The 27,689-nt window shown below is 38.8% G+C and overlaps 1 protein-coding gene across 1 annotated transcript in view; it reads right to left on the bottom strand.

The window, feature by feature from the left end:
• Positions 1 to 21,898: 21,898 nt before the first annotated feature.
• The window catches only part of efna3a (ephrin-A3a), a 117,166-nt gene continuing 111,375 nt past the window's right edge, over positions 21,899 to 27,689 (bottom strand). Inside the window, exon 5 of the mRNA XM_012875312.3 lies at positions 21,899 to 22,461. Coding sequence (XP_012730766.1) covers positions 22,343 to 22,461 — 119 coding nt within the window. The 3' untranslated portion in view covers positions 21,899 to 22,342. The remainder of the gene's footprint in view (positions 22,462 to 27,689) is intronic.

Raw genomic sequence — 27,689 nt, 5'->3', positions numbered from 1 at the left:
TTTGTGTTCCCAAGCAGACATTTGGCTTCAGCCTTCAAAGATTATTTATGCTTCAGCATAAAACAAAGCTGCCTGCTGAAGACCAGCACACAGCAGCTGCTGAAACACGATAACAACCTATAAACAAATTTGTTTGTGAGACTCTAAATATTTTCCTGAAGTTATGGTCTTTATGGCTGCGTTTCATTTTGTAATATAGAAGAATGATACAGGATGTTTTTCCAACTCGGAAGGAAATGAAAAACATTTTGGAGTTTAACTCACCAAGGTGATTTTTTGGGGGGGGAAATATGCCCAAAGCTAGTGAGTCAGGATTACTTTGCGACATCTGAAGGAGGCATTTGACTGAAGTGGATTTGACAGAAGCTCACAACAAAGCACACAAATATTACTGAAGATTCATTGACCTCAAACCTTTAATAACATCCCCTTACTGAAAGAAATCTCTCAAACAATGCGTCATTGGACCAACATCAGCTGCACGATCTCATTCAGCTTCTTCCACATGTGGATATTTTTCTTTCTTTGCAGCGAGCAGCATACTTGATTTTAATGTTGAGGCCACATGTAAACCTTTACGTCAAATTCATAGCCGTGAATTTGACCTAGAATGATTTGTAAAGGTTTAGAGCGAGCAAAACATCCCTTCTCTAAAAAAATAGTTGAATGCTCAGACTAATGGTTAAAGGTTCTTATGCAAAAACACAAACCCTTAATCCTAAACCCAAAGATAGCATGACTAGATTCAGCATACATGAGCTTCATTCTTCTTTTAGTTGCTTTGCTGTGATAATGATATAAAAAGTGGATAAATAATCAGCATTTTCATGTCATTTTTAAGACTAACAAGATTTTAAAAAATTATAAGAAAATTCTGGTGTCACGTGGTGTCACCATATGGCACCATATCTACGTATCCGCACTATATTTGCCGATGGAAACAGCATCCATTTTGATTTAACCTGTCGTTCAACATTTGAGCTTTGCAGTTTACTTACAACGAGACACTTTTTATTTATCAGCAGAGAAAATGTTGAGTTTGCTTTCATAAAGAAAAATGCCAGTTGTTTAGCATGAACTATTATTCCCCACCATAACTTTAGGCTACATGCAGCAGCAGCTCTGTGATTTGGTGGTTTCTAACTCAGAGATGTCCCCGGGTCAAAAGAATAGTAGATAAGGAACAGATTAACTTTGCTTTAAAATGAAAGTCATAGATTCCCCTGCAACAACATCACATTTGCATATTTGTACAAGTGTCGGCGCATGGCTCACCTGGTAGAAATGCAGAGATAGTAGCTGGGATATGCTGAATTCAAATCCAGCTCCCTCTGATTATTTTTTATGCTCATCAAAACAAGATCTACATTTAAATGTTCAAACCAAACACATGCTAATTTTAATTGGACATCTGTGGGTTATTTAGATAACCCAGCAATGCTCTCTCAGTTATCTAAAAATCAGTTCGACACGTGTCTACATCTGAAAACCTAAAGCACAATTTACAACTCAACTCCTATTGCATCTGCATCCAATTCTGTGTTTGTTTAGGTAGATACAGAACTTTGGAAAAAGTTGTTTTCTTAGCATGCACCTTCTACTTGGATCAAATTACCCCTGAACCTGAAAACGTGCAGCTGAAACTAAGCAAAGGATTTTAAACACATTCAAAGGACAGTGGAGAAAACATAACTGGAAGATTTGTTCTCGTTTCTTATATTATATTGCCGCTGACTTTGCTCATATGTGTATGTATGTGAAACTTTAATAAATAAGTTGTATAAATGCTTTAAACACAATCTGTTCTAACAAAGATGTTCCCTTGTCTGTCACTTTAAAATCAGACGCTGTGTCTCAGTGAGATTTATCTGGATGAATAAAATGTGAGTTATTTTTTACGCTTCTTGCTGCTGGAAATTGTTGAAGTTTTCTTTTTGTTTGTATGTTTTGACTTTTACTTGTCATCTTTAAGTCTTTAAGTCCTTCTTAAAGCTATAGTTGGTAATCCTGTTCAGAATTTGTTTTGTTATACTGGGTAAAATGGTCCTTTCATCCCGAAAATAGTTAATACATTATGTATTCACAAAAAGGAAGTTAATAAAAATGTCTCCTTTGGGAGCTGCAGGCCCACAAAAACTCTAACCAATCAATTTGGTTAGAGTTTTTTTCCTGCTTCCCTCTGTCCCTCATGTTTCGGGGGTATCGCCATATCTATTGGTTGTCCCTCATCATTCTGATGCGCTCACGTAATGCCAGTGTATGTGCTCTTCCCTACCTAGTTTCCGCTTGCTGGCTGTGTAAGCACATTTCAAGCGTTAATGTAGAAGTTAAGTTAGGTTAGCGGCCAGGTTAGCGGTTAGCTGTTTATTGTAGCTCCACATGCTCTCCCCATAGACTTGGGGAGCAAACTGCGTTCATGTTTATGAAAAGAAGTGGAAGGCCTCAGTAGAAAATAATAAAACCAGGGTGTATTTTATTATTTGAACCCCCTGAGGAGCGGAAGAACAAGGTAAGCCAGTTTTGTGCATGCAATTATTAAAAAATGGACTTGGGGAAACTTCTGGAAAAATCGCCAACCCCAGCATTAACTTTTTTTTTTTTGTTATTTTAATTTTTATGATATTATTTAGTTTCCAATGTTCAGATTTTCTGTAAAAATATTTTCTTTGGGTCTTTTTGTTCAGCCTCCTTCATGTTTATTATTCTCTCTCCTTCTGTTTTACCACTGGCTGCCACTGTGCAGTCCAGATCATTTAGTTCACCTGTGTCAGCATCATCATCACTCATGTCACTCACCTGTTTTCTCCACTACTTAAGCTCCTGTTTATCGATATCTTATACTAGATTTAGGTTATGCCACTCCTGGCCAAGTTTATCACTGTTTTTGCTCTGGCTTTCATGCTTCATCCTCCTCATGTCTGCCCTGTACTTTTTTTTTTCTTTAGTTTTATTTAAAAGCTAAATTTGCTATGCTGCTCCTGCATGTTGTCCTGCATTTGGTGGAGAACCCTGACAAGTGAAATTCCTTCTCTTTTTAGTCAACTTATAATATTAAGGCACTGATCTCAACTGGAGTTGCTGTTGCAGTCAAAAGGTTGTGGGTTCAGTTCCAGCCACAACTTGTCACATGGTGATGCGCCCCCAGAGGAAGGCACTTGACCCCGATCTGTGTATCAGTATACGAATGAATGAGTGCAATTGGGCAAATGTGGTTGTAGTATAAAGCGCTTTGAGTGGTCAATAACTAAAAAAGCACTATATTTATATTTCTATTAACTATTTAAACTCCGGTCTCTGAGGGCCTGCAGCTTTCAGATGTGCTTCTGCTTCAGGATACTTTTATCAAATAACTAGGCCATTAGCAGGATACTATAAAACCAGTTGAGCTACTAGACCAAATTTACCAGGGGGTCCTGAAGGGGCCAGTGTTTTTTCATGCAGGCACAAAACAAAGGAATGAATGAACAAAAAAAGATTGACAACATTTTATTATTTTATATATTAAGTGAGCCACAGAGCCAAAGAGCTACTTGTGGCTCTGGAACTGCAGGTTGTAGACCCCTGATCCAGCAGATGAAAACTATCATCTTATTTAAATACAACTGCAACTAAAGGTGCAAAGCCTCGATTTTTAAATCATCGTTACAGTAACACTGTAAAAGTAAAAAAAATAAAATAAAAAAATGATCTAAGAGAACATATCATGAGGAATAAGAACTGGACAAGGACCAGGTGAAACACCCAAAAATACAATGGAAATGAAAAAGGCTTGGTCTTATTACAACAGTGGTAAGTTGCAGTAATACTGGTTTTTGTATTTTGAGGGTGTGCTCAAGCATGTGCTCACCTGTTTTCCCCACTAAAAATGAGTCACTTGGATGGAAAATAAAGAAATAACGGAAGTCATGATAGAGAATTAAACTCCAATGAAAAAAACAAGTTTACAGTACAGTTTAGTGCTAAAACTGGAACAGAGTGGATAGCTAAAGCTGTAATGACAGGTTCTACTGTGTGCTCTGCTCTGGAAATTACTGTATGTCAAATGACAAAGAGGAATATGGGAACAACAACCAAAGGGCAATTTTATGAAAAAAACATCTATATTAATATTAAAAAGCATAACTATTGGGTTATAGGATTCAGAATTTAAGATCACATTTGGCCTACCTTCAGAAATGCATTAAACAATTCAGTATGTGCATGATGTAAGACATATAACAAAGATTATAAGTCATGGCCAAGTACTTTTTTGTTCAAGGTAATTCAGAGAACTGCTAGTGATGCTCTCAAACTTCAAGAGGCAAAATTATGATAAAACAGAGTAAGCACAAAAAAAAACTGATTTTAAGTCATGATTTCATTAATTAAGGAAAAAAGCTATCAAAACCGACTTGGCCATATATAACTCATGATATAACTCTTGTTATGTCATGAATTAACTGTGATCAGAAAGCGTGATTGCCGCCAGACCTTTAGAATCAAGAAATCACCGAAAACAAACGTGTGTGACAACATGAAATAGGCCAAAACATCTCATGGTGACACACCATCCTCCCGATAACAAGTAATTTAAGAGCAAACGAGACGCCAAGTGGTTGACATCTGTTTGTCTTGAAAGGGTAACAAAGCCACCCTAATGTGGGACTCCGGGGAACCACAGTGAGAATCATCTTCCAGAAATGGAGAAAACATGGAAGAGTGCAAAATTACTTTCACAGGAGAATTCCAGGACCACAGGGGACCACTGGGGACCAAATACAACACAAAGGTTCGCTGATCATTTGCCAAAAACAATTGTATACATCGTGACTTTAGGGAAAATATTCTGAGGACTGAGGACAAAACGGGGAACATTATATCTTGAAGTTGCTCATCCTAATAAATTGGGTATAAAATGAACAAAGCATTTTAGAAAATGAACAAAAGGCAGAACGTTAAACATGTCTGTGGTTGTGTGATGGTCTGGGGTAGCTTCACGTGTTCAGGACCTAAAACACTTACCGGTACTAATGTTCTCTTCAAACAAAAAAATAAAAAAAAAATTAAATAAGATAAAATAATTAAAAAAACTGAATGATAATATCCAGCCATCTAAGGTGCAGCTGGGTTATGCAGGAGGACAACGATCCAAAGCGCAGCAGCAAGTCTACCTCTGAATGGCTTAAAATAAAAAACTGAGTGGGTTAAAGTGACCTACTCAACTTTTTGACTCAAATAGTTGGGATGCTGTGGAATGACTTAAACGGTCTGTTTATGTTTGATATTATGAGTGTAGGTAGTAACTATTACTATATGCTAGTTATTCATTTTCTGATGCAATCACGTTTTTACACAGGACTAGATTGGTTTGGGTAGTTTTTTTATTGTAAGTACTTTTTGTGTTTACTAAATTGGTTTTGTTATCTGAAACATTAAAGGGCTTTTATGAGCTTTTATGAGCATGAAGCTTTTATGTATTTGGCAAATGGTTTTATTTTACTGTACTTAACATTTTTTAGAGCACAAGACTGGGCTTTAAAACTTGCAGTGGTTATGTGAACAAAACTTAATAGCAGCAAATATTGATTCTTGTCTGACTCAGATCAAAATGGGGACAATAAATATTATCCTTTTTATACAGTTTTTTTTTTTTTCAATTGAGGAAACTTACACAACAGCTTGCTTTTTTTATATATTTTCCCGAAACAGGGAGCATCTCTTCTCTAGCTTAAGTTGTGGCCAGATGCTCAGGGTGCGAGCACACCAACATCCACACAACTCAGACACGCACACATGATCTATGGCTGTTTGCGTGCGCATGTGGGCCCCCAGCTGTTGATCGCTGAGCAGATGTAATGACCAGAAATGACAGATTACAGCTAAATCTAGAGGGCAAGAGGAAGGGGAAGGAGAAGCGGGTGGGTGGTGATTAGGGAGCAGTGTGGAAATGCGAGTTAAAGCAATGTCTAAAATTAAAACAAGGGGCTAAAATGGGCGAGAGGAAATGCAGCCGGATTACGGAGAGCGATCGTAAGAAGCTCACTGACAGAATATAGAGTGGGATTTCGTAAAAATGAGTAAATATGAAGAGGAATGGATAAACTCACGATTTAGGTCAAAGAGGAAATTTCTAGAACTAAACTCCAGAAAACTATTTACATTTTGTGCAACTCATAAAACGTTTTATCTTATGCACAATGCAGTTTATCTTGGAATACATAAATACATGTTTACATATATTCATATAGTTATATTCGATAAATTAGAATATGGTTTCCAAATATTAGTTTGTGCTTATATTTCTAAATTCTTTTACATTTAGAAATAAAATAACATAACCTGATGGATATACTTTCAACTTCATCTTTAAAGGTGGGAGTTTTCCTTTTTTTTTTTTTTTTGCAGCATCAAGTTTCTTCTAACCCAATGTTACACTCCAAATCGTCCCGTCGTCAGTATATAAAACAGCTCAGATCACACGCAGGCAGTAAACAGGCTTGCAGATGCTGCTCCAGACAGAAAATGTGGTGTGTTTGATTCTGTTTTTCTCTGCTTGTCAACACATCTGTCATCTGACATGAGGAAGATTGGAGAAAGCCCAAATTAATGTGCACAAAAGCGAAGCCCTCTAGGAAGATTAACGTTGTTCTAATTAAGATGCACGTTCACATTTTCCTCCATGTGCATTAAAATTCTCTGTCTGAACGCCATATATTAGTGGGCTGTTGAGTGAATTAGGAAGCTAATGCTCCATTTACATAAAAGCTGCATATCTCAATAAGCCTTCATGGGTTTTACTTTGAGATTTTCCACATTATAACACGAGCTATGTTGTTCTTGTGGGCTATCAAAAGGACCTACTGAAAAAAAAGTCTTCCAGCCCTGCAGATGTGTCTCACCCTGAGAGCTGCATGAGTCAAATCAGCAACTTTTGAATATATTGAAGTGAACACTGACGCATCTCGCTGCTAACCCGCCTTGATAGCTTTCTGACGTCAAAGGTGGACCGTCACATCCTCCTCCCTTATTGCTCGTGCCTTTGTTGCCGGAGCCGACACTGTTTTTCCAAGGGTATTAAATGATGCCATTTTGGATCCCAAAACATCTCATCACCCTTTCTCACATCAAGCCCACATCCAGGGTTAGTTTCCGTATGCGGAGGATGAAAGCTGACTCGTGGTGACCCCAAGCTGGAGGAATGTCAGATCAAATTCGGAATCTTGAGAGGATTTGATGCGGTTCCTGCACCATAAGATAGGAGACACAGCGCTGTCCTATCAGGTGAACTGAAGGCATGTAACTCACATTTTTATGGTTTCCTTGTTGCTCAAAGTGTCAGAAACTAAATCATGCTGACATGTGAAAAAGTATAGAATTTGCTTTTGTTATTTTTCAGTGATGTTGCCTTGCAGCAAAAAAGTCCTGGGTTCAAACCCAGGACTTTCTGCAAGGAGTTTGCACATTCTCCGTGTGCATGCCTGGCTTCTCTCCAGGTACTCCTGCTTCCTCCCACAGCCCAAACAGATGACTGTTAGGTTAATCGGGCCCTCCAAATTTCATTGTACCTTGTAAATATGAGAATTACAATAAAGATTTCCCTCTCATCTCAAATTACCCTTTGTTGTGTGTGTGTGTGTGTGTGTGTGTGTGTGTGTGTGTGTGTGTGTGTGTGTGTGTGTGTGTGCTTGGTTGTTTATCCTGTGCGTCTATGTGCTGCCCTGTGATGGACTGGCACCTCCTTCCCAATGACAGCTGGAGATAGGGACCAGCACCCAATCATTGCACGATAAGCACCTTATTACCTCATTATCTGTTATCTGTGACTCATGAAGGACTAGTTCATGCAAACTTTTGAATCTTCATCTTTTTATTTTTTAATCTCTCTTGAATGCTATAATGGGGAAAAAACACTGTAACCCTTGTTCACTGCCTGTTTGTTTGTTGTTTTTTTATCTTATGTGTACTCTTAGCCGGAGTGGCCGAAAAGCAAGTCTCACCACTGTAACACGTAACATAAAGAATCTTTGTGTTTTCACATTGATTCATATTAGTTTGACGTGTTTGTTCCTTGATTCGACAAATTACACCTTGATTTTGCTATTACAGCCATCAGTATTTTTCACCCTGAACAGCTGTGAGTTTTCAGAAAAGACACCAGCAGTGCAGGACAACGGCAGATATCGTGCAGCGTTGCTGTTAGCGCTACACATAAAATCTGCTTCTGCAGTCTCCCTGTACCGCTCGCTTTACAGTAATGGAGGAGAAACTCAGTAGAGCGATATTTTTCTCATCAGAAATGATTTCTGTTGATTCTGATCTCTTTATTTCTATTCAACATAGCAATCCTTTAGGCAGAAAAACATCGGAATTAGCTTTAATGTATAAGCCAGTGCTCCTGCTGGTTGCCATCTAATGTCAGGTGGCAGCGCGTATCCTAGTAGCTAGAAGTACAGCAGTGGTGTAAAACATTCAAAAGCCATAGGCTTTAAAAGTGGTGGGACCACTTTGCTGTTCAAACGCACAAGATCAGCTGTTCAAGCTAATCTACAAGGACCTCAAAATTTAAGTTATTTGGCCCCAACATGTAGGTAAGTCTTTCTAACCTAAGAACAGTGCACTGTCAAGGAGAGCATCATGCAGTGGCTCAGTTTTGCAATGAGTTTTACTGTTGCACTGCATGAATAAGATGGAATAATACAGGATGAGTGACACCAAATTTTTCATCTTCATCTCAGATGGTTCGCTAAATGGGTGGAACAGAAACATAACTGGATGTTGTGACTGAACAGTGATCCTACACATTACAACTGTGTGAAACCGGTTAATATCAATCTTTTGAAGCTTTCCTGAATCACCGGCTATCTTTAAAAGCCAGATCCGTCCCAGGAAACCAGATCATTTCATTAGTCTCTTCAAATTCTGCCAAAGTGAGTGAATTTTGACGGAAGCTTGTTGGTGGTGGCAAAAAACACAGGTCAAGTTATTACAGCTTGCAAAGGGTAATTTAGCCAAATATTAATACATTTATCTGAGCCTGTACATATAAATATTAACATGGATAAAATTAGAGAACGTCCAAAAATAAATTCAAACGTCTCCATGTAATTATCTCCTTAAAAAAGAAATGATTAAAGTCTGATGCTGTCTGTCAAACATTTACTATAATAATGCTTCAAATCAATCAGTAAAAGCAAAAAATCTGTTAATGCTAATTATGAGTGGATGTAAACTTATGACCGCAGCTGTAACCCATGCATAACGTACAGTCTAATTCAATAAGTACCGAATACACTGAAAGACCGTGCTAGGACAGTAAAACAATTTAACAAAAACCTTAATAAATTTGGAGATTTTCTAATATGTGGGAAAAAAAATTATATTAAACCATTCAGATAATGGATTTACTTACCGAAAGAGCCTAATTAAATGTGTCATTTAATTTATTACTATGATGTATGATGGTGAAATATATGTGGATGGGTGTAAATGGGTTTTGGGAAAGAAATAAAAAGAAAGAAAGAAATACATAGTTTTAGACAAGATGTAGATAGTGCCATTTAGAAAAGCTTGTTTAATTTAAAACTGTTCATAAAGCTTTCCATCCATGGATTCTCCTACCCTTCTGCTGAGGTTCAACCCATCACCCCATCTCCCGCATCGTGCTCTCAACCTTCTCCTGGCTTCCTTCTCTGGCCTCCACCACCAGTGTCCAGACCCCGGGGGAAGACCTCTCTAATACTAATCCTAAACGAACAACCAAGATCTTAGCCAATCACAGCTTTCACATCTTCTGCCGGGGTCCAAGTGCCAAAGAAGTTTTAATGACTTATATCAATACATCTCTCTAATTGCCTCTTCTGTCTGTGTGAGTCTTTCCAGGTTGAAATAACTTTATGTGTACAGCTGAGGTTAAATGCCATCATAAAACCTGAATAAACATAATCCTGCTTGTTTTAGGTAAAATTATTTGCTCCTTACAGTAGGTTTGCTCTTCCTTTAAAAGGTTTTATAGTATAAAATATCATATTCAGTGATTTGTATTGTTCTATTGTTCCCTTTTGAACAGCATAGTGTAAAGTCTTAATATTTCCTGACTTTTCTGATGCAACATGTTATTCCCTTTGAACTGCCTTACTCGCACTAATAGACAATGGTTTAATGAAAATCCAAAGTCCTTTCATGACAAAGATCACATAATACGTAAACCAGGTTTTACAAGTTTTATCATCATTGTTCTAATGAAATGATCTCTTACACGTAAATATTTTAGAGTCTGGTGCATACTGGCTCTATGATGGGCTGGATGAAACCATTTGTGCATTTTACAGCTGCAGCAAAAGAAAGGTTTGCTGACATCTATGGGTGGAAAGCTGTTAAGCTGCCCGTTTAACTGGGTGCAGTTCTGCACAGATCTGTCGTCTGCCAACATGTTTCAAAAAGGAGACCTCTCTATGGTGATTATGTTTTCTGTTTGACAGTGTTGCTGAAGGAACTGTGTGCACATTTAAAAAGACAGCGTGCTAAACTGAAACCAGATTTTTTTTGGCACAATAAATCCATGAATGTATGTTTACTGTACACGATTTATCACCCAAGTGCTTTCAAATATAATCCACACATCCTCAGAAAAGCTGGGTTTTCAATAACCAGCAAGGGCGGCCCTTTAAAAAAGAAGCAGAGCTCTGAATCTATACAAAAATAAATGTGTAAGATCTTCACAAATTCAGGTGCCAATGGATTTATCACTTTTGCCTAACAGACCATTTTAGTGTACTTTATGATGTAGCCACAATGTAGGTAAGATAACTCCACGACTGTTTAACATTGGCTGTCTTTTTCTTCCTCCCTTTCAAAAAGTAAAAAATACCCCAAAAAATTGTTCCATTTGTACATTATTTCATATGCATGCAGCCCAGTGTTCGGTATGCAAAGGGTTTGATTATTACTCTGAATACAGATGCCTCAGATGGGACCTTTTCAAAGATTTTAGCATCTTGGAGCAGTGGTTGGGGCTTTCTCCTTGTAGCAAAAAGGTCCATGGTTCAAATCTCAGGTGGAATACTTTCTTTGTGAAGTTTGCATGCAGTGGTTTAGCCTTGGTGACACCGGTTTTCTCCGACAATCAAAAAACATTTATATTACTAGGAGATTGATTTTTCTCTTAGGTGTGAATGTTCAGGATGCATTTCATGCAACGCTAGAGATAGGTAACCTACGACCCTGACTAAAAATATGCAAATATAAAATGGAGAAAGCAGACATCACGTGACAAGAAAAGAAGGTAATGAAGTACAGTATATTGGTAGAAATGTGACATCATCATTAATCCACTCTTCTCTGGAGATATACTCATTAGCCACTCGATTAGGTACAGGGTTGGACACCTGGTTGCATTCAAAACCGGATTAACTCTTTGTGGCATATATTCAGCATTTCAGATGCTACTGATTTGTCAGCTATTTGTCCATGATGCAAATCTCCCATTCCACCACATCCTAAAGGTGGTCTATTGGATGGAGGTCTGGCTCCTGTGGGGGCCATTAGAGTACAGTGGACTCATTGTCATCTTCAAGAAACCAGTTGGGGCTATTCCTCTGGGTGTTGTGTTGCTTGTGTGGGGGCTCAGGCCATGCTATGGGGTGTTAGGTTTCCATCTGCTGGCCTATGGCTCAGCCATGGGGCTACGTTGGGCTCTGGTGGGCATCCCTCCCTCTTGACCTCTCAGGGGATAGCTCACTAGGTGGCATGATATTTATCCCTCCCAACCTTGGTCCTTCCAAGCTCAGGTTGCCATGATGAGCTGGTGCCTGCTTGGTGCTGGGTGGTCTTGGTGCCAGAGGATGGTGTGGACACTGGGACTTCAGGCTTGGCCTGCCTGGCTGGAGATGGTGATGGGGTTAAATCCAGGGGGTGCAATGACCAACATTTCCCCTTGTGCCTTTTTGAGCTGCGGACGACTGCTCTTGTGCTTCACTCACAACTTACCTCGGTGGAGAGTGTATGGCTGCTATAGGGTGATGCCTTGTATCTCTCTGCTTGGAACTGCTGCAGCCAACCGGACTAAACTCCACCTGTCCTTTGCTGCTCTTGGTTGCTGTGGGTTGCAGGCCGTCTACCGTTCTCGCCACTCTTACGATAGTGCACCTCCCCCCGCAGCATTGCAAGACAAACTTGCACACATACACACGCTTAACACAAACACACTCCTTTCTATACATAGGCCTACACCCGCCCACGCACTGACACACAGATATTCCCAATAGGTAAAGGTCATATAAACACAGGTTAATGTTACATCAATGTGGCCTGACTACTGTCATGCTGGATCGAGCATGAATTTTATAAAGTCAATGACACAATTAGAATAACGTCTTGAGATATTCTTTTGGTGAAGAAAATTGGCCCCGGCACATGTAGGCAGCCAGCTTCCCTGAAGGGTATGCCTAAATGCCATGTGGGGGAAAAAAAGTAAAATATAAATCTAGCCAGTTTGAGATGATTTGAGCTTTTGTGGCATGGTGCATTATCCTGCGGGAAGCAGAGATCAGAAGACAGTACATTGTGGTCATAAAGGGAGGGCTATGATTCACAACAACACTCAAGGAGGCTGTGGTGTTTAAAAAGTCCATGATAGAAACTAAGAGCAGCATCAGCAGTAACCTGAAGCCCTGATAATAGGCAGGATGGATCAGTGCCGTCATATCTAAATCAAATTCTGAACCTAACATCTGATCGTTGAAGCCTCTGTGAGTCGTACCCAATCGGTTTCAAGGTTCAATGTGTTGCGCATTACAGGACAGTACTCAGTACAGCATGGATAAGGATAAGTGGTCATTTGAGCTGCTGTTGCCTTTCTTTCCTCTCAAACCAAATTTCCCATTCTCTCCTAAGTCCATAAAACTGGATATTTTCCCTTTTTTGGACCATTCTCAGAAAAGACATTTGCTCCTAAAAGCACATTGATCAGCAGCTTCCAAAATGCTCAAACTAGCTTGTTCGGTACTGATAGGCAGTTGATCATTCAGGCCAGATTCAAAGTTACTATAATCCCCTTTTTCCCCCATTCAAGTGCTTGGTTTGAATCTCTACACATATACATGCCTAAACGTTGCGGCCATGTGATTAGCTGATTAGTTATTTGTGTTCACAACCACATGAACAAGTGTGCCTAATAAAATGCCTGATGAGTTATTATCAACATCTATTCAAAGAAATTCTTCCTGAACAAAGTGTGTCGGTGTCTATTTTAGAGTAGAAACTCACCCATGAACAAAAATGAGACTGTGGCACATATTGATTTAATCAAAGTAACCAAAGTAATGACTGATGGAAGTTATATGTCGTATTAAAGTGACAAAGCCTGTAATTGATTTCCATTAAAATACTCATGTTGGACCTGAAGGGGACACGTAATGCAGGATATGTCCTCCGTTTACCCTGCTAAACAGATAATGGAGTCAGATTAGGTAGCTTATTGGATATTTCACTGATATAGTTCCTTCATAAAAGATAATAGACATAAACTGCAGGGCTTCAAATAAGGGACTGGGTTTTTTGTTTACTTCCATTAACAGAGCGCAGAAAAGGCAAAACTCAGTGTGCGACTGAGATGAAAAAGTAGGAACAAAATTGTTTTTGCCAAAGGCATCTGTTTCTTGAATGAGCGACAATTCAGTTTTATGGCTCTCATCTTTGAAACGAGAGCTTACAACCAGTGCTTGAATGTGACACTATTCTCAGTGATTGTCTCACTGATGTCCTGAGTTATAACACGTCTTCTGAGGAGGAGGCATCTGTTTCGCTGCTGGAGCCAGACGGCGCAGCTCGTCAGGGGAATTTCTCCTTAGCGGCACGGACCTGCCCCGTGCCACAGATGGCTTATCTCACAATGCATGATTCAGAAAACGTCAATGCGTTTCCAAACAGAAGAAAGGCCATCGTCTCATGCTAATGGAATGTTTTCCTTAGCTCCAGAGTTAAGGTGATTCAAGATAGGAGGATGCATCTAGAGATGTGTTCAAGAGGGCAACACTAGTTGAGTAAGGTAACAAAATTAATTGTCGCTCACTAGTTCCAGAGTAAAATGATTGCAAGGAAAGACAATTTAGTACCTAACAATTTTTATAATATAAACACCTTTGTCTCACTTCTATTGCTTTTTAAACTCGCTTTTTACATCGCTAGTTTTCACTCTATCGTGGTCTCTGTGGACATGTTCCAGATTACCTCTGACTTGAGGAACCCAGATGATGTCACAGAGTGTTGCAAGTTATGATTACTCAACCTTAAAATGAGCCACTTGGCTGCATCATCAATTAATGCTCTCCTTGATCATCAGATAATCCACTGAACAGGGCTCTTTGAGGTGTTTAAACCAAATCCTTGGTCCTCATAAAAAAAAGGTGACCTCTCAAGGCATTTGGTTGCGATGGATTTATTTAGAGACAGCAGTCTAAAGGGGAACAGAAACAAATCCATGCAACACTTCTCAGGTCTATGTGTAAAAGATGTGAGAAGTCATTGATCTGTAATTTTTCAGCTCACAAGCAGAGCAGAACTCGATATAGGCTGAGTGGGTTAACAGCAAATGAAAACAACCAGGAAGCACATGAGCTGGCAGTGAACGGAGGTAACAGACATGGAAAAGGCAGGCAAACAAAAGAAGCCAGCAACAGGAAATGAGAACCAGTGAGTTTAAGTAGTGGGTGACACAGCTGAGTGGCATTGGTAAGACTGGATGGCACAGGTGGGCTGAATGAGCTTGATTGCAGTAACCCTGCAACAAATATAGAGCTGGCCTGGGGAATCTGGGGGACAAATAAACAAGAAACCAATCAACTGCAACAACAGCAACAAAAAAAATAAACCAAAAGACTAAGCACAAAAGAAATAAACTAATAAGGCAAGATCTAATAAAGACCTGAAAGTGTTAAAAGCAAAGAACAAACAAAGTTACCAAATATCCACACAAGAAAACAGAAATCCAAGATCGTAACATGATGATTTTCTTCCTCTGCACCATTATGTGCTATTTGGTGGTCTATCACACAGACTCCCAAGAAAACACACTAAAGTTTGTAGTTTTATCGTGATGAAATGAGAAAACCCCCAGTGGGAGTGAATACATTTGTAAGCTACTTTATTTTTTCTTCAACACATTAAGCTCCATGTCAGCTATTTGTGGAGACACGGTAATTATTTAAATCCCTTTTCTAACAGACTAGTTTCTCTTATTCAATTCAGGCAAATTGTATACTTTTCCAGACAGAAATTAAAGTCATTATAATAGCCCTACTTATTTTAAACTGGAATCTCCTTGGAGCCAACAACAGATAAGGCCAAATTGTCCCTGAAATTATCTGGTCAACTATAGGCTTTATTATACTGTATGCTGTCAGCTCATGCCCAGGAGCAGCAGCTAAAACACTTATACGGTTTCATGCTGTCAACTAGTGTGCAAGCCCAGACCTTTTAAAACGTTTAGGGACTGTAAGCTGAGATCTTCTGTGATATTGTGCAATTATCGGTCTGTCAGATAAAATGAGCTAAAGCCAGGGTGAATAGGAAGCCGTAACCAGTACATATATTTCACACATAAAGCACTCTTCTCAATCGTTTCTACTTCCTTTTCCTTTCACAAGTGATTCTGGGTCTGATGTGCAACATCAAAGTAAAAATCTCCACTGCCCCCTTTTGTCCCTTTTTGACATGGACATTAGAGCTTTTGAGACGTGTCCCTCACATTGTCACTCTGTGCTGTGTAGGAAGATCAGAAAGAAGCCGGCAGTGGTGAGGGGGCATAGGAGAGTGATGTGGAGTGGCAAATTTGCAGAGACATGAATGGCTTCCAGGTGTTTTTTTTTTTCTTCTTCTTCTTTTATACAGAGCGGCCGAATGAGGAAACGCGGAGCGGGGATTCTGCCTCCACTCCACGCTGTGATTATGCTTCATGGCAGGGCTGTTTATTACATTGAAGTGAGAGGCTCTATAGCTGGGCCACGAGAAAAAAAAGTGATCATTTGTGGCTAACATAAGTGTTTATACCTCTGTTTAAAGCTGGTGTATCCAAAAAAAGGAGAGACTGTGAGGAAGAGGAACAGATGTGAGAGCAGAACCATGGTGAGGTTTTATTACAGAATTACTGGAAGGTAAATGAGAAAATGCAATTTCTTATAATCCAGTTTTAAATAGTTCTATTAAAAAAAAAGAACTGAAAGTACTTGTTTCTGACTTTGCAATTCTTTCATATCGTTGTAGAGGGATTTGGGTCACGTTGCTGTATTGTTTCTATGACCCCGTCTGTACCAAGCTTCTGCCGTTAAGTTTTTTGTTTAGTAAAAAACTTTGAAAAACATTGATCAGTTTCCCTCCAGATTACAGAAATTGAGTCAGAATAGCCGTGCCCTTTTTTGGTCCAAAAAGTACAGGTAGAGCACCATCTGCTGTCTGTACATGCAGCCAGTAGCAAGAATAGCAATGGATTCTGGGTAATCCTCAGAGCAAGCGCTTCACTGCATTGAAGAAATGTAGCAATGAATGTCTGTGGACAAACTTTGATGTTAGTGTCTTGATATTATTATAGCTAGTCTATTTTAGGTCTCTGTATGTTATTGATGATGAGGTTCACAGCTATGTAAAAGTAACCTGCCGTACTTCCAGAGAGAGAACATGCTGTGTACAAATGTTTCATCATTTGTTTTTGGGATGCAGGCCCTAAACGTGTTTCATTGTATAGAGGCGCAGCAGGAAAAGTTGGAGAACCACTGGCCTATCACATAAAGTCTCATTAAATACATTACTTTCTGTTTGTAAATTAACAAAAAGATGAAAATCTCAGTGGGCATAACTACATTTGCAAGGCACAATAACAAGCTTGATATGTTTAGAGTCTGAGCTCTGAATTTTCTTTCCTTTTGCAATTTCTCTAAATATTGCTGGGTATTACCTTGTGGAGAATTTGCTGGGACATCCACTCCTGGGAAGAAGACCATCATCAGGCATGACATTTTTCTTTAGTGATCACTGTCTCTGAAAGATTTCCAAATTATGGAAGGAACTCTTTCAGGACCTCCCAGACTGATGGGCAGCTAAATTTGCTTCAGTAAGATTGCTGATGCATTTCCATCTGTGCATTGTGTTAACACAGACCTGTATGCTCCAGACAGGCAAAGAGCCAAAGTTCCTGCTTATAAAAAGGTGGTCACACCTTCTGGCAATCAGCAACGTAAGCACATCAATTTAAAAGCTGAAAAAGTAATACAAATGTCATGTGTCTAATGTGAGATTAGTAAATACATTTAAAGTGTTATCAACTTCACTTTCAGGTAATGTTTCTACAGGGACAAGACAGTTTGATTTAGACTGAAAAATAAAGACTAAAACAAGTTTGAAAAAAGATTTTAATTGGCATCATTTTGATCATTCTTAGTTTAATTTACAGTTTATTCATTCTTGTCAAACGTAAACACGTCTTGTGGTTGTCTTCAGTAAAATTAAATGCTTTTGCCGGCGTCTCAGACCCACCTTTAAACATAAACTAACATGACTGAAAAGCACATTCGCCCTCATACACGCTTGCATATTCAGATCCTACAAATGACTCCGCTAACGGGTACGAATTTTCTAAATGCCACGTACTTTATAAGCGCAGACAAAGACATCCTCTCGTTCACTCCCACGCCAAAAAGTAAAAGAAAAGAAGATAAAAAAAAAAAAAAACACGCCCACGCTAAAACACTCATACACATTCAAGAACCCTGCGTGTATTTTCAAATGTACATTACAATGCAGGATCCAACGACACCAGCTCTGTCTTTGCTTTTCCGGTTGGTTCATGACATGCTTCTCAGCAACATTATCAGCTGCATCTTTTTACATGAGACTGGGCTTACCGAGTGTATGCTTGCACTGAATTATTAACAAAGAACCGTCTGTTTGTGACCGGCTGAGTTACATCTATTAGTCTAAACAAGCAAAAATACTGCAGTACAAATCCAACAGTTTTGAGAAAAAAAATGATAAAAAATGGCACGATAGCTTATTGAGCAAAGGCCTAAGAATGCACATTAATAAATTATGTAGATAAATACACTTTAATTTCAAAATAAGAGCATTTGAGAAGTAAATAAATAAAAAAGCACAACATTGTAATTTGATTAAGGTTTGCCTACGCAGTATAAAAGAACTTCTCATAAGATTCACATTCACACATTTTATTTATGTCTTGTTCTTTTTTAAATCATGATGGTGCCACCATTACCTTCAGACACAGAAGAGTAGACGCTTCATTGGCTTTGCTGCCCCACAGAGACGACGTTATCAGCACGTCATTCATATTGTGAGTGGCAAGTTTTCCTCGGGAAGCAACAAAAGTTTGTGCTGAAACTTGGTTTTCTGAACGAAAGACTAAAGTTTATGTTTAAATTATGTTTGATGCTTTGTTTTGTGATTTGAAGCAATATTAACAAAGTGAAATCTGATAGTGTGTGTAAAGAGCTAAAGATTAGGGTGATGGAAGGAGGTCTTTCAACCTCAGAGACTTGGAGCTAATTAACCAAAGTCATAATACCAGTGGAAACATTCAAAAAGCTGACAAGGATTTAAAAGAATGGTTTGACTGCTGTACTTTACAGTGTTGGACACAGCTAACCAAAAAGTTAGCTTCCGCAGCATTTAGAAAAATCGGTGCATGCGAGACGGGAAGCCACTCTAGTGTTGCTAGTTATTGTGAGAGAAACAGGCAACGAGCTCTTTTAACTCTACCTTGTAAATGGTATAAATGAACAAACCCAATTTCCCTGACAATAAGCCGAATCTGGCAACACTGCTGGAAGCTCGTAACATAGTGCTGAGCATTTCTGGCAGTCCTGCTGAGCCATGCAATGACCAAAAAGCCCAGCTCTGACTCCAGTCTCCTTCCACCTCATGCGGTACCGGTAACAAATCAAGAAAGCTCGTTACATTAGTAATTAAATGGATTGGAATCACGTAGCAGCGCACTGTTTACAGAAAGAAATGCGGTACCAGCGTCTCTGTTGTTGAGCAATTGGATCCAACCACAACACAGCAAGAATAAGAAAGGTGAGACGAAAACAGCACAGCTATTAGATAAAGTAATCCATTCGTTTATCTTTAGCCGCATTGATTACGGTGTCTTCACAGGTCTACCCAAAAAAAAAAAAAAAAATCAGTCAGACAACTGAAGCTGATCCAGAATGCTGCTGCCTGTGTTCTCACTAAAACCAGGAAGTAGAGCACATCACCCCAGTTCTAAAGTCCTTACACTGGCTCCCTGTAGCTCAGAGAATAGACTTTAAAATACTTCTGTTAGTTTATAAATCACTGCTCCAAAAAAGCTCCAAAATACATTAAAGACATGTTGTTGCTGTATCAACCCGGCAGACCACTCAGATCTTCTGGTTCTGGTCTACTCTGCAGTCCCAGAACCAGAACCAAACATGGAGAAGGAGCATTCAGCTTCTATGCTTCACAAATCTGGAACAAACTTCCAGAAAACTGCAAAACAGCCAAAACGCTGAGTTCCTTTAAATCAAGACTGAAAACCCACCTGTTTAGAGTTGCTTTCAAACCCATAATAACAGAAACATTGACCAACATATTTGATGTGTATTGATGTTTTTCATTTGATAAAATTTAATGTTTGTTACTGGTCTTACAACCAGTGACTGACGTGTTTACGATGTGTTTTTATGTTTCCATGATGTCAAGCACTTTGAACCGCCTTGCTGCTGAAACTGGCTATACAAATAAACATTACTTGACTTGACTTACTGTTGTGGAGAAGTCTGTGTGGATGTGTATTGAGAATTTTTTTTCTGTTAATAACTACTTGGTTATTGTGCAGCAGCAGTAACATAAGTAATGAATGGTCAGTACCAGCTTTGCCACTTTTTTGGATGTCTCCACTGGTGTTTTGATGATTTAACTTCGGTGATGAGCTGTATGTGATTGAGGTCGGAAGCCTTCCTTTCCATCACTTTAATCTATAGCCCCCACCACAGACTTCCTATGTCTATAAGATTCAAGTCTTATATTCACTCCATCATGTTAAAGGGCCTATATCATGCAAAATCAACTTTTTACGGTGGTATTTCTTCATAAAAATCATGGCCGAAGTGGTATTTTGCTTGATTTATGCATGTCTGAGTAATCTTTGTGAATTCTGCTCACTGAGCAGCAGCCCCCCTCCCTGTCCTTGAAAACGAGCGGCCATGACCGGGTCAGCGTCGTAGAGCGATCATTACCCGCTCCCTCCAAGAAGTACCTACCGTGACTGCGCTGCCCCTGCAGAAAACAACATGCCCAACGAGCTTTGTCGTTGGTAGGGCAGAGCACGATCATTTTTGCACAAAGATGAGATGAAGTGTCTGTTTTAGCACTTAAACTGCTCTGTTTTGATACCATGCTGAAGCGACTCTGGGACAACCCAAAATGTGGACAGACGTTATCATAGTGGAGGCAAGCGACTTTCCTCCGGTTTGGAAAAATAGCACCAGAAAACAACAAATATTTTATAGCAAATGAATACACCATAGTTCCAAAGGCCATATTTCATCATTATATATATATATATATATATACATATATATATATACATATATATATATACATATATACATATATATATATACATATATACATACACATATATATATATATATATATATATATATATATATATATATATATATATATATATATATATATATATATATATATATATATATATATATATATATATAAATAAAATAGATGCTATACTTGACTTTGAAAGGCTTAAACAAAGCATGATATAGAACCTTTACTTTCTCCAGTCAGAGAAAACATGATGGGAACGCTGAAAGATTCTAATATGAAGAACTAAATATTCCAGGGGCATGAATAATTCTGGGCCTGAATATACTCTATTGATAAATCTTTATATATTTAATGCGTGGATGATATTTATGGTTTTTTTCTATTTCCAGTTGTTGATTTACCGTCTGTTGTAAAACCGAAGAGCCCTGTGAGGCTAATCTGTCACAGTATCATCACAGGCCATGTTTCACACAGCTATACCTTATAAGCATTGGACCAGAACTTTCTTGCACAACTTTTATGTTTCCACAAAAATGCCTCTCCCAATATGGCGTAAGGTCCGGATGTTCATACTGCGTCGACTCTTGTGTGACTACAGTTTGAAACTGTGGGCATAATTTCTGCTCAGGCACCTGCCACGCTTTGGCAGACTGTATTGGGTGGTCTCCGTGGTAACTGGGACTGCTGCAATGGCTATCAGCGCTGATTGGCTGTGAGCCCCTGAAGTGGAGGGGGGAAAAAAAACAGGTAATCTGGGAGTGAAAAGAGGGCAAGTTGCCTCTGACAGTTTCTGAACAATTGCAAATTAGAGGCGTTTCTGAACAACGGTGCTGATTGCTGCGAGGAGACTTTTTTTTTTTTTCTTCTTTTTAAGATTTGACATCTGGAACTTTTCTAAGCCCATTGCTGGAGGTAAATGCGGCGGAACAAAACACACGTCTATGCCACATCTACTGCGTCTAAGTGCCGTCAAATTACTAGTCCAGGGTCTGTATTTTTCTCGGGTTGTTACAGTGCGAAGGCAGGAAATGCAGACAAAAGACTAGTTCTGAGGGGCACTCGGTACCCTTCGAAGAAAAGCAGGCTTTGAATCGGTGCCTATCACAAAGCCAGAGCATTTTTTGATGTCTGGAGAAAATGGATTACTGAAAGGCCCGTGGATATTCTTATAAATTCTCACCCTTTTGTCCGGGCTTTTATCACCAGCAGCTACCACACACCAGTATGAAAACATTCTACAATGTCCAGGACAATGACAGTCGTTTCGATTACTCACTGATCATATAAAGGCCTTGTTATAGTTTCCAAAGTCCATCTTGTCTTTTTTTTTTTACTACATCAAAGTTCGGTTTGATGCAGCAAAGCCTTAAAAAAATCCACTGTAGGGTTTAAAGTTGCCATCTTCAAAGCTAGCCCCAGAACCTTGCTTTCATCTTCCAACGAGAGTAACACTTCAAATTTTCTGTTCTTTTCTCTATCATGCTACGAAAGAACTCTCATCTGCATCCAATGAGAGCAGCACAAAAAAACTGGATTCTGAATACTGGTTGTAATCTCCATGTGGTCACCACACCTGCATGAAAGGTGTAAATATGACAGCAAAAAAGGCCTCGCTTCTTTTTTTCTTTGTCTCTGACTTTTATCCGTTGAACATATTCTTCATTTTCTCCGTTTAGCTTTCGCATCTTCAAAAAAAAAAAAAAAAACTTGGTGGGATACAAAGCCCTTTGGACGAGGCGGTCCAACAAGTTCCCCGTGACGGTCGCTAGGACAACAGGACGGCAGACACGAGCATCGTCGCCACAGTGAAGAGAAGGCGGTCACGCGACGGGCTGCTCCCGCTCACGCTCTTTTCCAGCTTGGGAACTTCAGGGTTGAATTCATCTGGAAAACAGAAACACAGAAAGACAATAAATAATCCTGAAGAAGAAGTAGGAGAAGAAGAAGAGAGGACAAAATTCATTAATTTATGAATTTAAAAGTGCTGAGTGATGCATGCAAATTGGGTTTTAACATATGCAAGAAAAGAGGCATGAAGCAATTATCAACAAACTACCAATTATCATCAGCTACATATGGCCTTCCCTGTGGGAGAGAAAATTAAAAAAACAAAGTCGTTTTTGATGGGTTTTTTTATGTGTTACTTTTTTCAGGCTAATGATGTTTTTGTCCAAGAGGGATTTCAATCAAACCAAATTACAATGGCCTTAGCATTGATTTGACACAATAGAACATTAGCTTGAGGGGAAAGTCGGAGAAAAAGCTCGGGGAACGGATTTAGGAATATTCAGTAAAAGTGGATTACAGGCTCATCATGTTCATTCCCTAACTAATGCTTCCCATTACCTCTAAAATATAAGGCAAACAAACGAGACAGAGCAAATCAACTCATTACAGGTTATTGCATAAACCTGAGCTAACTGCTGCTCAATGATTGAGAAATCACACATGCTACAAAAACAAACTCATTTTTTACTCCGATCACCTCTTATCCAACGTAAAATCACCCTGACATTAAATCCACTTGGTTGTAAAAAGAATTACAGATTACTTGTGTTTTTTGCTTTTAGTCAATTTTTTTACATTTTTAAATTAGATCAAATTTAATATCAGACAAAGATAGTCTGAGGGGTTTTCAAATTAGGATTGCATTTTTTTTTTCTAAATCAATTGGCTTGGTTAAAGTGGAAACTTGAATCTCATTGAAAAGCTGCAGCATGACCTTAAAAATGGCTGCTCATTCTTCAAGATTACCAAATGAGACAGAATTTAAACAATTCTGCATTTACAGTGACATAAAGGACTCATTGCCTGTCATCACAAACATTTGATCTTAACTGTTATCACCAAGGATAGCACTGCCAGTTGTTAAGTTCAAGGGGCAAGTATTTATTTACATAGAACCAGGTTGGTTTGGATTACCTTAAAAGGGGAAATCACTGTTTTTTTTTTTTTAAAATAAAATGAATCCGTAAATGGGAAAAATACTTTATGACAGCACTGTAAAGGAAAATAAACTATGTTATGTTTAAAAAAAGAAAATATACGCCTAGATAATTATTTCATATATACCGGTCAGCTTTGATGAAGCACGTCAAAACAGCTTTAAATTGTTGGATTTACTTACATCAGCATCTGGTATTTATACAAAATATGAAGTGAATATGAGTAAAAAATGTATAACTGCTTGGTCTGAAGTTACATGTTGCAATTTATTTTACAACACAAAGCTTGTTTTCTTATTGTTCTCTCAACTTTGGAATGGATTAAAATGGCGACTGCGAGCCAGGTCTTCCTGTCCAGTATCAGTGTCTGACCACACAAATTAATTTTTGAAGAGTGGTGAAAACTTCTCATTAACACTTGATTAAACCTTACGGAAGGCCTTCTGGGAAGGGCAGAGGCTGTTATAGCTGCATACAGAGAACCATCATTAAAGTAAACCCTATTTGTTTAGAATTGGATGGCAAATAAGTGCTTATTTCTGTAAACGGATGCATGCAGATACTATTGGCAAAATAGTGTATAACGTTGCGTGTCATCAGCATACATATTGTTAGAAATGTTGTTGCACTCCATAATCTGAGCCATGGAGAACCTCTATATTAAATGAAAGTGTCCTGAATCTGGACCCTTGTGTGACATGTGATTTATTTACTAAGTGTTATACTTGCTAAATGACAAATGAGACAAAATGAGACCTAATGTACCAACTCATGTTAAAATAAAAGGATCCCGGTTTAAAGATATACCAGAACCTAACAGAAACTAAAGAAACCAGAATGTGTGCATACTGAGGAATGTTAGCAACTGATGTGGATGTGATTTTACAACTAGGGGCAGATTAAAAAGGAAAAACAAAAAGGAGAAAACTAACCAGAACCATCTAGAAAAGCAAAACCGACAGGTATAAGCAAAAACAAAATGAGGAACCTATAACTCTATAAAACAAAGTAAAAACCTACAGAAATTGCAACACATATATCCTTATGTTCCAAAGAAGTCCATTGTGTTTGTCAACAATATGGTCTTAAAGTTCTTTTCTTATTAGAGACACACATTTTGTCTCTAAAGACATACATTAGAAGTTTTGATGGAAACATGTCAGGTTTGTTTTTTGAGACAAAATATCCATAGATCTAAACACAAATATTTGAATTGCATCCAAACATTGTCAGATCAAAGGTTTTACACGCAACCTGTGATAAAATCACTATGCCAATGTCAAACATAAATCCTGTGTTCACAGATAAGAACAATATCTTCTTGTGCAGACAGACAAACAGCTAACTTTATAATCCCATTTTCCCCTTTAGTATAATCCAACTGTGTTATGAAAAATTATGAGTACAGTACGTTGGATAAGAATATCCTATAATTTATTATATATTAGTATGTGGTGTAAGTAAAGGTTTTGAACTGTGTAAAAAATATCATTGCATTTTACACAATGCCCCAGTTTTTAATCTTGGAAATGTAAAGGGATATAATGTTGATGGGATCAACTCAAAATAACAAAAAATCTAATATTTGTTGAGGTCAACCAGGTGGAATATGATTCCTTTTGTCACCCTGATGTTATAAAGGCTTTAGCAAACCAACAGTTTTTCAATGTCTGTCAGTCTACAAGTAAAAACAAGCAAGGCGATGAGAGATAACGAGAACAGGACTGCCCTGACTGCCCGGTAATGTCAGATGAAAGGATGTTATTGAGATTTGTTTTGTTCCTGTGACGCTGGCCACGTCACCGTTGTTCCCAAGGAACACCATACATCTGTCTTAAGATCCAACACTGACATTCACGTGACGTTGCAACAACATCATCTCAAATAGAGAACGCTATGTGAAAGCTGACAAGAGAATTCAAAGCAGCACAGCCTCAGGTGGGGTCTACAGGTCACGGCAGGACCGTTTCACGAACGTTTCTCAGGCGTGACGTAGATTAAGCAAACCAGAAAAAAAAAACACGCTGCCCCTGCAGAAGATGAAGACCCTCCAAATCTTTTGGCCTCCTCTGGTCTCACAAAATAACTCCCACAATTACTGGTGCCCCTGATACGTCCTTCTTCAAAATAAATGTAGCTGAAGATTATGTTCTATCTCTATACTTTACTTTTTTTCAAGTAACTCACTGTCTAAAATTTTAACCAGTGCTGATATCATGTTTTCCTGGGTTAAAATACGACATGACAAAGAAGCCAATTTCTCTTGGCTACTCTTCGAAATGAGAGAGTCATCACATCCAGAAAAGCTTCCGTTCATGGATATTGAGCAGAAAAGTAAGGAAGGTAAAAAAAAAGAAGCATACCGTTTATGAGTCTGCCATAAAACAGGATTAATATGAAGAGAAGCATATCATCTTTACTGTCAAGTACGGTGGAGGGTCTGTGATGCTGACAGCCTGCTGCCGTCGTTATAGTCGATGGAATCAGGGACTTTATACGGTATAAAGGTGCTTTAACTATATCTGATTACTCCAAAAAAAAGTAAAAAACAAAGCAACTGGACTTGTTTTTCGTAGTGTGCATACTTTTTGAATACTGTAGTATTTAAAAAGTCTGGAGTGATGTGGAGTAACAAGCTTTATACTACTGCCAAACTAAGGCCTTGTAATGGCTTAGATAATATGCAAATACAACTGAAACAGGTTCACCCTCTTAGTAATGGGCGGTTGTTAGAGCCATTAAGACAGCAGATTGGACCGAAACTGGTCCACTTCTCTGTAACGAGGAGTCGTTAGGGTTGTTATTGGCTTATTGGACAATGACCTCAAACATACAGTCAGGAAAATAAAGATTTGATAAACGTATATGCATGTTTTTTTAAATAAAAATGTTTATACTCTCTGGTTCCTTACATGTGAACTCACTCTTACAGACTTGTTTACAGCCAATAACAACCTTAACGACTCCTCGTTACAGAGAAGTGGACCAGTTTCGGTCCAATCTGCTGGCTTAATGACTTTAACGACCGCCCATTACTAAGGGGTGGACCTGTTTCTGTTGTATTTGCATGTTATCTAAGCCATTACAAGGCCTTTGTTAGGGCAGTAGTATAAAGCTTGGTACTCCACGTTACTCCAGACTTTTTGAATTGAGAAAGCTTCCTGGAGAGGAAGCGAAACGTCTTCAACTATGAAAAACAAGTCCAGTTGCTTTGTTTTTTAATTTTTTTGGAATAACCATGACCTGGATGACTGAGAATCTTCACCAGCATAAATCTGATTACCTTTCCCAGGAAAGTAAAAGTTTGTTGCCATTGGATCTTTCTGCAAAATGGTAACCAAAAATATTTGGCCAAATTAACACATAAATGGTTCAACACAAACAAAATCAGCCTTCTTCATTGAACCTCTCCGTCCAAAGACCTAATTCATATAGTAAACTTGTGGACTGAGCCAAAGAGAACATTGGAGAGCAGCCTCGATTCCACGCCATCTTGAGAGGCTAGACCCCTCTCTCTGTGCTCCACCCCTGTTGTCTTAAAAGACTGTCCTGTTGGAGAAATGGGGGTTGTACATACTAATAACAGTAGGGTTGTGAATATATGGGGTCATTGGACAATGACCTCAAACACACAGTCGGGAAAATAAAGATTTGATAAAATTATACGCATGTGTTTTTTTAAAATAAAAAAGTTCATACTCTCTGGTTCCTTGCATGTGAACTCACTCTTACAGATTTGTTTACAGGCCCCAGTTTCTTGGAGTAATCACCTCTCCTAAAAACCTTTGCCTTTTAAGAAATCTTGCAGCTGGAGACAAACGCGGGGGGATGCTGAATGCCTCGGGCTGCTGCAAGTTATCAAAGGTCTTTAGTATGACACCTGTCTCCACGGTCCAAAATTAAGATCCTGAAATCAATTTCCAAGAGCATTCCTGCCTGTATGAGGCCCAACAGAACAACAGGAGGCACTCAGAATAGCTCCTCTGTCCACAGAAAAACACCCGAGGCGTTTCCAGTGAGATGAGAAACATCAGCTCTGGACTGTCAATAAGTGAGAAAGGTTGTCTGGGCAGATAAATCTTCCTGCCAGCGACACTGCGGCGATGGTAGATTTACAGTGAGCCATAAACAGCATCAGGCAACGTGCATCTGCAGCTGCATAGGAGT

This window comes from Fundulus heteroclitus, chromosome 13 (assembly GCF_011125445.2).
Source record: "Fundulus heteroclitus isolate FHET01 chromosome 13, MU-UCD_Fhet_4.1, whole genome shotgun sequence".
Lineage (NCBI taxonomy): Eukaryota > Metazoa > Chordata > Actinopteri > Cyprinodontiformes > Fundulidae > Fundulus > Fundulus heteroclitus.
Note: the sequence above shows the minus strand (reverse complement) of the source record. Positions and strands in the feature narration are given on the sequence as shown.